We start from the raw sequence: 12,059 nt of genomic DNA on the forward strand, positions 1-12,059 counted from the left end.
GTTGAATCCCAGCTGCACGACTATTGTTTGTCTGGGGGAAATTTTTGACTTGAAGTCGAGTCATGATCTAAGTCACTACACCCCGGCCAACAGAACATCAAAGATGGTGCTTGCACAATCCAAATATTCGAGTACGCGGTATCATGACCCGACTCTGCAGGAGTTTTTCAGCTTTGAGGATGTGGTGCTGAAAGGACTAGCCTCGGACGGTGGACTGTTTCATCCTCATCAAGTCCCCGACGTGAGATCCAAGTACTTGGAATGGAAAGATCTATCATTTGCCGATTTGGCTTTCCAGGTCATCAGGTTATATGTGGATGACCATGAAATTTCCAACCAGGAGCTCAAGTCTATTGTTGATCGCAGCTATTCTACCTTCAGGCACCCTGAGACGGTACCCCTGGTTTCCCTGGATGACAAGAAGGATTTGCATCTTCTGGAGCTCTTCCACGGACCGACTTTCGCCTTCAAGGATGTGGCACTCCAGTTTCTCGGCAATCTGTTTGAATTCTTCTTGGTGCGCAAGAACCAGAAGATCCAGGAGGGCCAAGCACGGCACCACCTCACTGTGATCGGAGCCACTTCTGGAGATACTGGTTCAGCGGCAATTTATGGTCTTCGCGGCAAGAAGGATGTCAGCATCTTCATCACCTTCCCTGACGGAAAGGTGTCGCCTGTGCAAGAGGCACAAATGACGACCGTGCTGGACCCCAATGTGCACTGCTTGGCCGTGGAAGGAACATTTGACGATTGCCAGGATTACGTCAAGGCATTGTTTGCTGATGCCGAAATGAACAAGATCCATCATCTTGCCGCCGTCAACTCGATCAACTGGGCCCGTATTCTGGCTCAAATCACATATTACTTTTACGCCTACTTCCAACTGCTGCGGCAACGGCCCGACTTGAAGCAAGTCAAGTTTGTGGTCCCGACGGGTAACTTTGGCGACATTCTCGCCGGCTACTATGCTCGTGCCATGGGACTCCCAGTCGCCAAGCTTGTCATTGCAACCAACGAGAATGATATTTTGCATCGTTTCTGGCAGACTGGATCCTACTCTAAGAAGCAACAACCTGCAAGTGAAGGCCATGAAGGCCTCAAGGAAGACGGAGCGGAGGCCCACGAGGACGGGGTCAAGGAGACCTACAGTCCAGCCATGGACATTCTCGTGTCTTCCAATTTTGAACGACTCTTGTGGCATTTGATCCTGGAGAACGAGGTGAAGAAGAACCCTGGAGTCAAATTCGAGGAGTCGGTATTGAAGGCGGGCAGTAAGTTAAACGGATTGTTCCAGCAGTTGAAACAAACCGGATCGTTCACTGTCGAACCTGAGGTTGTTCAGAGTGCACGTGAAATCTTCACCACACACCGCGTCAGCAATGCCGAGACGCTTGAGACAATTCGGGACAGCTATAAAGGTCAGGCCATCACCAACAAGGGATATGTGCTGGATCCTCATTCGGCCATCGGAGTCGCCGCAAGCCTGCGAGAGATTGCAGCAACCGCAGCGTCAGACGTGCCTACCGTCTCTCTTGCAACGGCACATCCAGCGAAATTTGCCGGTGCAGTAGAGTTGGCTCTGAAGGAAGAAGCCGACTTTGACTTTGGCCGCATTCTCCCAGAGCAATTCGTCGGACTTGATGAGCAAGAGAGAAGGGTGTTGAAGATTTCCAGTACAGAAGGTCTGGCCGGGCTTCGGAGTCTTATCACCAAGGAAGTGGAAAAGGAAAAACAGGCTAGATAAAAATTGAATGCGTCGATCTCGTAACAGGGTGCCAATAAAGAATTGACCTGTTATGGCAGTTTTCGTTTCCAGTGTAACCACGTGACCGATAAAAATCAGAAAGAGGCAGCCTCAAACAGGCGAACTGGCAGCGTATGCCGAAATAGGGAAATTCAGATGAGTGGAAAAAATCCTTTATTCCGTTTTGTGCCTGGCATCGGCGTAAGGCGGACTTCAGCAACGAACTGCGAGTAAGAGGTTGCATTTGGGGGCCATCACAGGCTTCTTGGGCGTCTTTTTAAGGAATAAGAGGAACAATAACGTTGCCCCCAAGTGCTCTCGGACTTTGGTTCCCCTCCGCCTACATCATAAGCTTATTTCCAATTTACCAAACTGTATTCTAAGGTAGGTGACTGGACATACTGCGTGCATATCGTCTACACATGTACATGTGTAAGGAGTACTACCGTTTCCAGATGTTGCAGGGTGTTCATGTGGCTTCACGGCTTGCAACTGGCAGGTACGAGAGCACTGAGACCCGCACCTTCCCTAGTTCCCCCCCTCAGCAATCACGGGTTCTTCTCAAGTTCTCACCGTAAAGTCGCAGCTGCGGTTCAGGTTGCAGTCGATTCGGCCGAACAACCTCAGCTTGGGGCCCATCCCAACCTTAGATTCATCACCCACCCCCTTTCCCATCGGTGTCCGAGGGTTCGTCTTTCGAACCAAAAATGGATCTCGTATCAGGTGACGCTCAGAGTCAATCTTCCGGTAAAGTCTCAGGGCAAACGCTGCACAGCCATTTCCAGCGACTGACCACATCGTGGGGTAGGAGATCTCTGGGAACCTGAATCTACCCCGTAAGTACACAGATTCAACAGAACACCCTCCGTACCAGGGCTTTATACAATCACAATGCTAACCGACATGAGCAGCGCCAAGTGTTATCAGTCCCACCACCGACTTTCCGTGATAAGCAGTGCTCACGGCCAAGCTCACTTTTCAAGTTGGTCATTTGCGAGCACGCCAGCTAGCAAACGATTGCTGGTGCAAGCGAAGTCCGTCCAGCCAGCCAAATGGGTCGAGGGCGGCCTGACCAGCGATACACCCTTACCTGAACAAACCAATTCCCCATGTCCCCTCCGGCTGAACAAGCTTGCTACACAACCTGGATAAAGGACGGAGTAACATTTCTACACCTTATCCCTGCCTCGGTTTCTCCTCTCAAGCCACTGATTGTCCCTTAGTGGAGCTGATGGCTTGCTTCGTGCTTACCTAACTAACGCTTGTGAGTTCTATATCCGGACAACTCTATTGTGATGCTCCCCATTTATGGTTCCTGGCGAGCCCAACTCAAGATCGTGAAAACTCCATGACCCGAAATGCCCCTTCTGTTCTCCATTGCTAGTCCGGCGCCTTACTATCACCTTTCACTCATGGTAAGCACTCTAAGTAGGTGGGTAGTGCATTCTTGGTTTGTCACATCTTCTTGACTCGACTCTATATGCTCCTACGGCCTACCTTTGCTACTGCTCATGTAGCGCAAGCGGCCTAACATGGAGTCAAGTGGTAGAAGGTGAGTTTCTTGATCAGACTTCCAACCTAATCTGGTTGACTGACGCGAAAATGATAGGCGAAACATCCCACTTTGGCCACCGTTCAAACGGACATATCAGAACCTAGGTTCGACGGAAGACTTTCATCTCACCCCTCTTCCAAGTACGGGACGAGGTCCTCCTTCAGACCATCCGAGTGCGCGCCTCTTCAGCCCAGGCCTCGATAGCTCGACAGCATATACTCCTGACTACATTGCTGCGACGCCCAACCCATACTCGCCTGCCCTTTTGTCCTCTGCGAAGCCTGCAAAGAATAGATGGATCGGAAGGGGATGGCAAGCCAGCTCCAAGATCGCACTCACCTGCGCAATTCTGGTATTGGTAACCAACATTGGCCTGACTCTCGGCATTGTAGGTGCTGGTCATACCATGCAGGATGGCGTATACATGGTATGTTGATAGCTCAGAAGCCCCCTCCACCTCGTTCTGATGTGTTTCTCTAGGTTTACAAAGGTAGTTGTCGAGAAATCGAGACCAAAGATGCTTGGATTCACTTGGCCCTCAATTTCGTCGCAACTGTCCTCCTGGCCAGTTCCAACTACTGCATGCAACTGCTGTCATCGCCGACTCGTTCAGAGGTCGATAGAGCCCACTCGAAACAGAAGTGGCTCGATATTGGCATTCCAAGCCTTCGCAATTTGACCTCGTTAAGCAAGAAGAAGGTTACTTTGTGGTGGATTCTTGGACTTTCTTCAGTCCCCCTGCATCTAGTGTTAGTCCCGCGCCTCACCGTTTTGCGGCCGTGGCTTTGCTAACAGCTGCAGATATAACTCGGTATTTTACTCCGCTTTGGCCACCAACAACTATAACATACTCTACGCATCTGAGGGTTTCGTGAACGGAGATGCCTACGACAAGGAGCTGTTTCCCGACGACGAAGACCGAAATGTAACCGATATCCAGGCTCGCATAGCTGTTGATTTCGAATCCTTGACCAACGAACAGTGCATCGCCCGCTACGCCAAAGACTTTGTCGAAGACCGACGAAATGTTATCGTCATCGTCAAGAACCCCCCAGCTAATCAGGGCTCTCTCTTTAAAGTGGCATCTCAAGAATTCCCCGTCGAGTTCACCACAGAGTACAACGCCTTTGCCTGGATTTGCGATGATCCCAACGTTGTCAATGTAACAAAAGCGTGTTGCGAAAACGAATACGGCTTTGTCCCTTGTTCGAAGATCACGCCCAAGTTGATCGATATTGCCGACCAATGGACCACGGGAGGATTCGAAGTCGATCACTGCTTGTCCGAGTTGGTCGAATCCGACTGCCATTTACATTTTTCATGGGTGTTGATGACAGTGGTATTGGGCTTCAATTTATTAAAGGTGCTTGGGATAGCCTACGTGGCGTTCTATCTGGGCGAGTCTCCGCTTGTGACCATCGGCGACGCAATTCAATCATTTATTCGACATCCTGATCGTACATCAGAAGGTATGTGTCTCGCCAGCCATTCCAGTATAACGGCTTCGACCAAACTCGGTTATACAACGACCTCAATGCGATATGAGCCACGACAACAACGGTTTTTCGAAGCGGCCACCTGGAGACAGTTGGCCTTTGTGTTTGGCTTATTCACCTTCGCCGGCGTTGGAACCTTTGTCTGCCTTATCCTAGGCATCGACGCCCTCAAAGGCGACAAGACCATCGATAGCCCCTGGTCGATTGGTCTCGGAAATGTCAAACCACAGAACTTGGTCATGGGATTCAATCTGCCCGGGTACGGCAACACATCGATTGCCATCAGCACTCTTATCGCAAATACCCCACAAGCATTGTTTTCGTTCTTGTACATCTGCTACAACAGTCTTTTTACTGTAATGTTCCTGTCCCGAGAACTGATGACCTTCAGTGTCACGACTGGAAGGGGTCGAAAGTATATTCGTGTCAGCAACCCCCAAGGTGAACAGAAGTGCACCTATTTCCTCAATTTACCGTACAAATACGCCCTTCCTCTACTCGGTGGGTCTGGCCTGACGCATTGGCTTGTGTCCCAGAGCGTCTTCCTGGCCAACATCTCGATTATTCCACGCGACGGCGACGTGCCCATGCAGGATGAGATCACGACTGTGGCCTACAGCCCCCTGGCAATGCTGCTCCTTCTGATCCTTGCGATCGTCATTCTCGGCTTCCTCATCGCCACATCATGGCGGAAATTGCCCTATGGAATGCCTCTGATTGCCAGTAACTCGATCGCGTTGAGTGCAGCCTGCCACATACCAGGCTACACACAGGCAGAACGGGACCAAGCCGTGCTGCGACCATTGAGCTGGGGCGTGGTTCCTTCGGGTGGAAAGCCTAGCGACTTGGGCATCAGGAGTATGTCGACGTCGCCGGACATGGGGGATGACGGGGGAACTGCCATCCAGCACTGTTGTTTTTCGGACCGACCCCTCGAAGCGCCCTTGTTGGGAAATTTGTATTCGTGATGATTTGGCTTGGACCTGCGTCCATGGCAAAGGCCTGTCATGGCCAGAATGTTGGGAGAGAGGTCAAGTGATATGATACTTGCACTGGGTTTAATGGCCTTCTGATAAAGGACGACTGGAACGTACCTATTTAGCACATCGCCTAGCAGAGGATTAGGCTGATGATTGGTCGTATTAGCATAGCATAGCATAGCATAGCATAGCATAACACGGCGTTCTCGAGTGAATCGGTGGATGATGGAATGAACGATCAAGACAATTCTTGTGAGACAAGTATGATTGCAATTTTTTGGTTCTTCATCTTCAGATACTTGATTCTATGTCCGAGACGTCGTTGTAATGTCATGACATCGTGTAACTTTTCGTGGAAGATGCAACATCATGACTTCACGGGAGAGATTAGTGACAACCTCATATCAACCTGAAACTCCTTCGCTATGCCAAACATCGACAACCCAGACGACACCTTCTGAGGGCTCGCGACGAGCCTACGCATGTGGAGCGATCCCCAGTGAAGGGCCCGAACCATCAAAGACGACAAATTGGGACTTGAAGAACACATCGCCGTAAATGGCGAATGGAAGACCTTGATTCGATTGAAGACCACCGAAGCAAACTGGGGTTTTGTGTTAGTCATCATGGTTCAAGGGCTCAGTTGTACTTCGAAGAGGATCCACACTTACATTCAGTTCCTGTGTTTCTGTCTCTGCCAACTTGGGCAAAATTCATACCGTTGCCCTGGACGGTGGCAAAGTAGTCGTCGCCGATGGCCACCTGGAGATCTGGGAGAGCAGTGTTGCACGGGAAAATCACTCCGCCTGCATCTTGGCTGAGTTGCGCCCCGGGGACAGTACTCCAGTAAGCCACCAACATTTCGTCACCAACAAGCATAAGAGATGTGCCGGTGTCAATGATGGTTCGCCCGCTGGGAATTTCAACGGTCTGGCCTCCAATGATGGCCGACCTCGAAGGGACTTCCCAGAAACCCCTTGAACTATCGACAGGAACAGTGCTGAGGTTGCCAACAAAGGCGGTGGTGTCGATGTTGCCGAATTCATATGAGCCAACCTGGCCTGAGATGAGTTGTGCGGTAAAGACAGGGAGAGTCAAATCGGCCATGATGTTATCGAAGAAGGTCTTTTGTTGTTGGGGACGAATGGTGTTGAGGCGAGAAAATGCAAGACCAACGAGGCCGTTGGAATGCGAGTCTGTCACAAAGGACTGGGAAACAATGTCGGGTAAGCCAATGGCTTGGGCTTCAACTGTGGCGCCACCAATGTCGACAGTTTCGAAACCGACAGGCCCTGAACAAAAAGAGCTGTCACCGTATGTGATATTGAAAGTGCCTTGCAGGTTTCGAAATGTGGTAGATTTGGAGGGGTCATAGATGGTATGACCTTGCTGAGCAGCAACTGGTAAATTGGTATTGAAAACCCACCTGGTCCAAGTGTCAGAGCGTAAAGCAGACTATGTTACACGACATCCGGGCAACTCACGTATCCGACGAACCACTGTCAAAGTTCATGATCAAGGTCTGACCACCGATAGTAACAGGGGATAAGAATTGAGCATCGTTTTGAGTGGGAGAGGCGTTTGTCGCTCCGTCCGAATTGCTGTCGTCGTCCACAGCAGCCTCTGTTGATGCTTTGATTCTGGTAGCGACTTCTCCGTCCGGGAGGAAGCTGATGTCCCCAAGCCCGAACTTGAACAATGCTCGCTTGTAGGCTCTTTTGCCATTGGGCTTGTAGTTTGGGTTTGGGATTTGCGGGATTTTGAATGAGCGTTTCTGTTTTTGCTTAATGGGGCTGGCCAGCACAGCGGCAATGCAAAAGAATGTGAAGAGGAAAAGATCAAGTCTGGCCATCTTGATGACGATGATGGATATCCAGTCACAGGCCAGGTTCAAGAAATGAGGGTTGTTCTCCTGGCACCAGTGCTTTATGAACAAGTTTTGTAGGAGAGAGAAGGACGAAGGGCCTGCCTTGAACGTCGAAATGAGGGACAATTAAACAAGTCTAGATGAGACCAGGCTCATCAACGATAGAAATGAATGCAAGGATAAGAGAATGGACTGAAAGCAAACATGTCGAGCGGATGAATTGCGATGAGCGGTAGTATTAAAGAGCATGGGTTGAGGGAGAACTGAACAAGGAAAGCCACGGCCTGAACTGGAATGAAGCTAGACGACATTGGGAGGACGCCATCTGCACGTCTCAGGATTTGCGCGGCGTTTTCAATGAGGACAACTCAGATGGAGAGCCTGGATCGGAGCAACCCGTGGGTGTCAGAAGCCACCTTCTCCACAGAAAGCATGGGTTTCGGTTGACAATAAGAGGCAGGCTAACAGCGCCGAGAATGGGCTTACACGAGGCCTACCGGAGGCTTGACCGTGGCAGAGAGATCACTGGCTGAGAGGGACGGTTGTCAAGTCGAGAGAGCCATTGACGACGTTTCAATGAACAATTGTGGTTGAGATGGAGAAGAAAAATGGGAAAGGGGTAACAACATGAAACACAGGATGCAGGGAAGGCGCAATGGAGCCGTCGACACGTAATGGGGAAAGAACCAGGAGGTGGAACCCGTATCCGGTTTAGCGTCACGTCTTTTGTGGTTTCGAATGCAGGAACCAAACTTTGGGCCTTTCGGGGTTGAGCCTCGTTGGCAACTTGGCACCTGCCATAGAAGCGCTTCAGCCTTGGCAGACTCCGTTCGACTGATTCTGGATTCTGGCCATCCACTCCATCTCATCAGATTCTATTCGTATCGTGGTAGGGAGAATCTTGGCTAGATCCCGAATTCAAGTGGGCTTATGAATTATGTACGGAGTACAGACCCATAATAGGCTGCATTTGGTGAAGAGGACTCTCCCGTAAACGCCGAACGCGGAACCAAGTAGGAAGACTCAAAAAGGGCACTCTCTGTCTTTTGCCTAGTAGGGCAACGTCAGCACTGCCTCTGGATATCTGAGATAACTGAACTGGGATGACTGAATTGACTCGGTGTTGGACTGACTGAATTGTCTGTGCTATGATTGCTTACTCATCTATCCTACTGGAGGAGTATGTACGGAGTAGTGCTCAGGGTCCCCCCACATCTATTGTCATTCATGGCATACCTCAACCACTACTTAATGGAAAGCCGCAATCGCCTCACTACTTTGTACTACTCAGAAAGCTAACATTGCAAACACGTGATATTATAGTATTGTAATTGGAGTTGGAGTTGGAATGCCCACCACGGACCGAATTAACAGGGTAATAATGACAGCAGTACGTTGTTATCAAATAACCATCGTGAAATACTAGACAAGTACTTTGCAATACATTTCCTCACTAATACAAGATTGTAGTTTTCTAAGAGCATTTGGAAATACAGTATAACACCTCTTCTGTGCCACCAGGTACAGTGACTCTCTCCATTTTCAACCTAGCTAGAAATGTTCTGCTCCCTCGTGGGTGGGAGCATCTCATAGTTTGCATTACTGCTCTTCTTCGCTCTGCCCACCCACCAGGCCCACACCAGAACACCCAGGCTACAGATCTCAAGCACTCCAATCGCCAGCGCACCGAACCATGAGTAACGCATCTGAAGACACAGACTGCCCAGGTTTCCGATCGCTTTGTCTAGATTCACGTCATGGCGGCGGGCACACGTAAATGAGATCATATCCCATTGCTCATTGGGATTCAGGTCGTCAACTTTGTAAAAAATGGCGATTGCAACCCATAGGATAGTTGTGATGGTTGTTACTATGGCCGCGATGATCGTAGAAACCGTAGTGATGCGGCGGATCTGGCAAGGAGGAACAGAAATGGTGAGCAATCTTGAACAGGTGCGACGAGGGTTAAGGAGACTTACAGCCTTGGAAAAACTGCCGACACAGATGATACCGCTCAACAGTGTTGCCACAGATGCAGAGCCCAGTAAAAACAGCGTTGGCTTCATCTTCATGTGGAGGGGCCAGATTCGCACGTCCATGCGGAGGCTGTTGTCGAACATTGTGTTGTCCTTGGATGAGTAATAAACAGACACGGCATGACCAAGAACAATCACGAGTGCCAGAGAGAGGACAAAGGTGAGAATGCGAAGAGTCAAGCGCGTCCGGTAGACAAGTCGCTCATGCCTCTCACTAATTGGCTTGCGGCGAAAGGGTACTCGCCCGCTCGGTCGAGGAAAGGTTGCTGCGCCGGGAAGAAGAGATTCGGTCTGTTTGATGTCACTCTCAAATCCTCTAAGGGGCTCCATTGTTCTCGTCGTCGTCGAAATGCGTTGGCGTGGCGGGAGGACCTTGAAGAGATATAATGGTAATGGCGGAAGAATCAACGTGTAGTCCCTCTCAGCGGTTATAACCTTGCCTGGTGGAGTTCACATTATCACACACTGCAAACTGCCAGCAGTTGCAAGGGCCGAAGCGCCCCTCGGGCTCATCATTGCTCCATTCTTTGGGCATGGGTCGAATCCTTCTGCTCTGTTAGAGACATTGGGGTCTGCCAAGATGAACTAACTAGTGCTGACTGCGAAGGATTTCGCTCGAGGCACTCATGACAATTAAAAGCAAAGCCATGTTCGTATTCCTGCGCAACCCTTCAAATAGCGTGATTCCAATACCCGCCCTGGTCATCATGGGGTTGCACTTACAGTAACCGCTTAACCAGACTTGCACCTTAACTTACTGACAAAATGCTGACTGATGCTCTCAAAGTCTTGGATTGGCCACGTACATAAACGAGTCGCCCCTCGGCCGGTTCCCCAGGCATGCTGGCCAACAGCCTGGTTGCTGCTAAGCAGCCGACTTTCCTACCTAATTATCAAATCGGCCCCGTTGTGATTTGGCATTTTACGAGCTTTATAATGGACAAGTGCATGAGAGAGGTTGCGGTGAAAGCAAGTTCCTCCAGCTGAGGTGGAGATCGACTTCGCCCCCATTCCGGGGTCTAGAAACCAATATGCATGCCTCAAATTCAATGCATATGCAACCATCCCTGGTCGAATTTCGGTGAAAGAAATCATGAGTGATAGTCAAGACGCCTTTACTACTGAATCCTGCCTCAGACACATAACCCTCTCTATTGGATATTTGCCCAAGAAACCCGTCAACGGTCTCAAGGATAGTATATTTAGCATTAATGGAAAACTGCGGATCCCTGCTTAAAGTGAACTCGAACATGATAATCCGACAATCCTTGCCCACTCCGCAAGACGAAACGCCTCAAGTCGCCATGATCGGAAATCAATAGGCTACTCATAGTAAAGAACAGCCACAGCCGCATCCTTAAAAGTGTTAGCTCCCGGGCAGGGCTGTTTGGTCTGGGTGACCAGCACACGAGTAAATCTAAGGTCGACTACATAGCGCCGCCACGCGCCAGGTCAGCAACCAACTACTAGGTACTGTATAACAGAGCCTAAAGCTGCAAAGTCGATCAATTCTTTCTCTCAACTGGCTTTGATTTTTCTGGTCAACGTCAATCCATCAGCAGAAGGCCGATCTATCCACGATGAATTTACTATCTTCATGGCGGCACTTGGCATGCCTTGTCCTCCTTTTCACAGGTTCAATGAGCCAGAATGCTGTAAACTCGGACATTCTACAGCCGCAACTGAGCGACGAGCAGAAAAATCTTAACCAACAAATGTGTAATCTGCTTGCCGATTCCCCGTCAGGGCTACCCAACTCCCAAGGCCCGGTCATCTGGGAAGGCATCGACATGAACAATGTCCTTACCCAGTTCCTGACTGCAAACCCGCCAAGTTCGTCCAATCCTCTCATACATTGACGGGTGTCTCAACTGACCAAATCTTCAAATAGTCGATGATTGGACAGGCCGAATATACCGAGATGAATTGGTCCTTGTCACCCCTCCCGCGTTCAGTTGTCTCGGAGAGGACGATCCTTGTGTGGTGGAAACCAGGTGCGATAGATATGATAAATTCACCGGACCATGGCTTTCGATCGCCTTACACAACCTGTGGAGAGTGATGAGAGCCGAGATCAAAGGCTATGATCGAGCCATAGAAAAATTCGATGCCAAGTAAGTATTCCTGGCTCCTCCTGATTGCTTGTTTTACCCAGACTTACAAGTCCATAGTAACCAGGAGCTTGTCAAAGTCTTGTTCGGTCAGACTGCCTTCGGCCGCGATAGACAAGTCTTTGATGTGGGCGCCTTTTTCTCCGGTTTCTTGTTGGGTGTCCAGCTAGTTTTACCGGTTTTCTCGGCAGGTGGCAGTTTCGCAGTTGCCTTGAAAGGCCTCATCAAACAAGGGATCAAAGTATACCAACTGATCCTTCTTCCTCCGCT

At 49.9% G+C, this 12,059-nt stretch overlaps 4 protein-coding genes across 5 annotated transcripts; 2 read left to right on the forward strand and 2 right to left on the reverse strand.

The window, feature by feature from the left end:
* The first annotated feature begins 70 nt into the window (after positions 1-70).
* Positions 71-1,849, forward strand: PV10_04787 (threonine synthase). The gene has a single exon (XM_016369369.1). The coding sequence runs from the start codon at positions 104-106 to the stop codon at positions 1,742-1,744; it is 1,641 nt and encodes a 546-aa protein (XP_016225157.1). The 5' UTR covers positions 71-103; the 3' UTR covers positions 1,745-1,849.
* A 544-nt stretch (positions 1,850-2,393) lies between these two features.
* Positions 2,394-6,018, forward strand: PV10_04788. 2 transcript variants are annotated; one of them, XM_016369370.1, is made up of 6 exons: positions 2,394-2,491; positions 2,553-2,580; positions 2,656-3,296; positions 3,354-3,726; positions 3,780-4,048; positions 4,101-6,018. In XM_016369370.1, the coding sequence occupies exons 3-6, from the start codon at positions 3,277-3,279 to the stop codon at positions 5,761-5,763; spliced, it is 2,325 nt and encodes a 774-aa protein (XP_016225158.1). In that variant the 5' UTR covers positions 2,394-2,491; positions 2,553-2,580; positions 2,656-3,276; the 3' UTR covers positions 5,764-6,018. The 2 variants fall into 2 exon arrangements, with proteins under 2 accessions (XP_016225158.1, XP_016225159.1); XM_016369371.1 differs by lacking the exon at positions 2,394-2,491 and having other exon boundaries at positions 2,518-2,580.
* On the reverse strand, positions 5,994-7,998 carry PV10_04789 (uncharacterized protein). The gene is made up of 3 exons (XM_016369372.1): positions 7,260-7,998; positions 6,447-7,201; positions 5,994-6,379 (listed from the first exon to the last, which is right to left on the reverse strand). Exons 1-3 carry the CDS (start codon positions 7,625-7,627, stop codon positions 6,252-6,254), a joined length of 1,251 nt encoding a protein of 416 aa, XP_016225160.1. The 5' UTR covers positions 7,628-7,998; the 3' UTR covers positions 5,994-6,251.
* Positions 7,999-9,189: 1,191 nt separating this feature from the next.
* PV10_04790 (uncharacterized protein) lies at positions 9,190-10,008 on the reverse strand (the record flags this gene model as incomplete). The annotated part of the gene is made up of 2 exons (XM_016369373.1): positions 9,190-9,555; positions 9,622-10,008. The coding sequence occupies 2 exons, from the start codon at positions 10,006-10,008 to the stop codon at positions 9,190-9,192; spliced, it is 753 nt and encodes a 250-aa protein (XP_016225161.1).
* Positions 10,009-12,059: the final 2,051 nt, after the last annotated feature.

This window comes from Exophiala mesophila, assembly GCF_000836275.1.
Source record: "Exophiala mesophila strain CBS 40295 unplaced genomic scaffold supercont1.3, whole genome shotgun sequence".
NCBI lineage: Eukaryota > Fungi > Ascomycota > Eurotiomycetes > Chaetothyriales > Herpotrichiellaceae > Exophiala > Exophiala mesophila.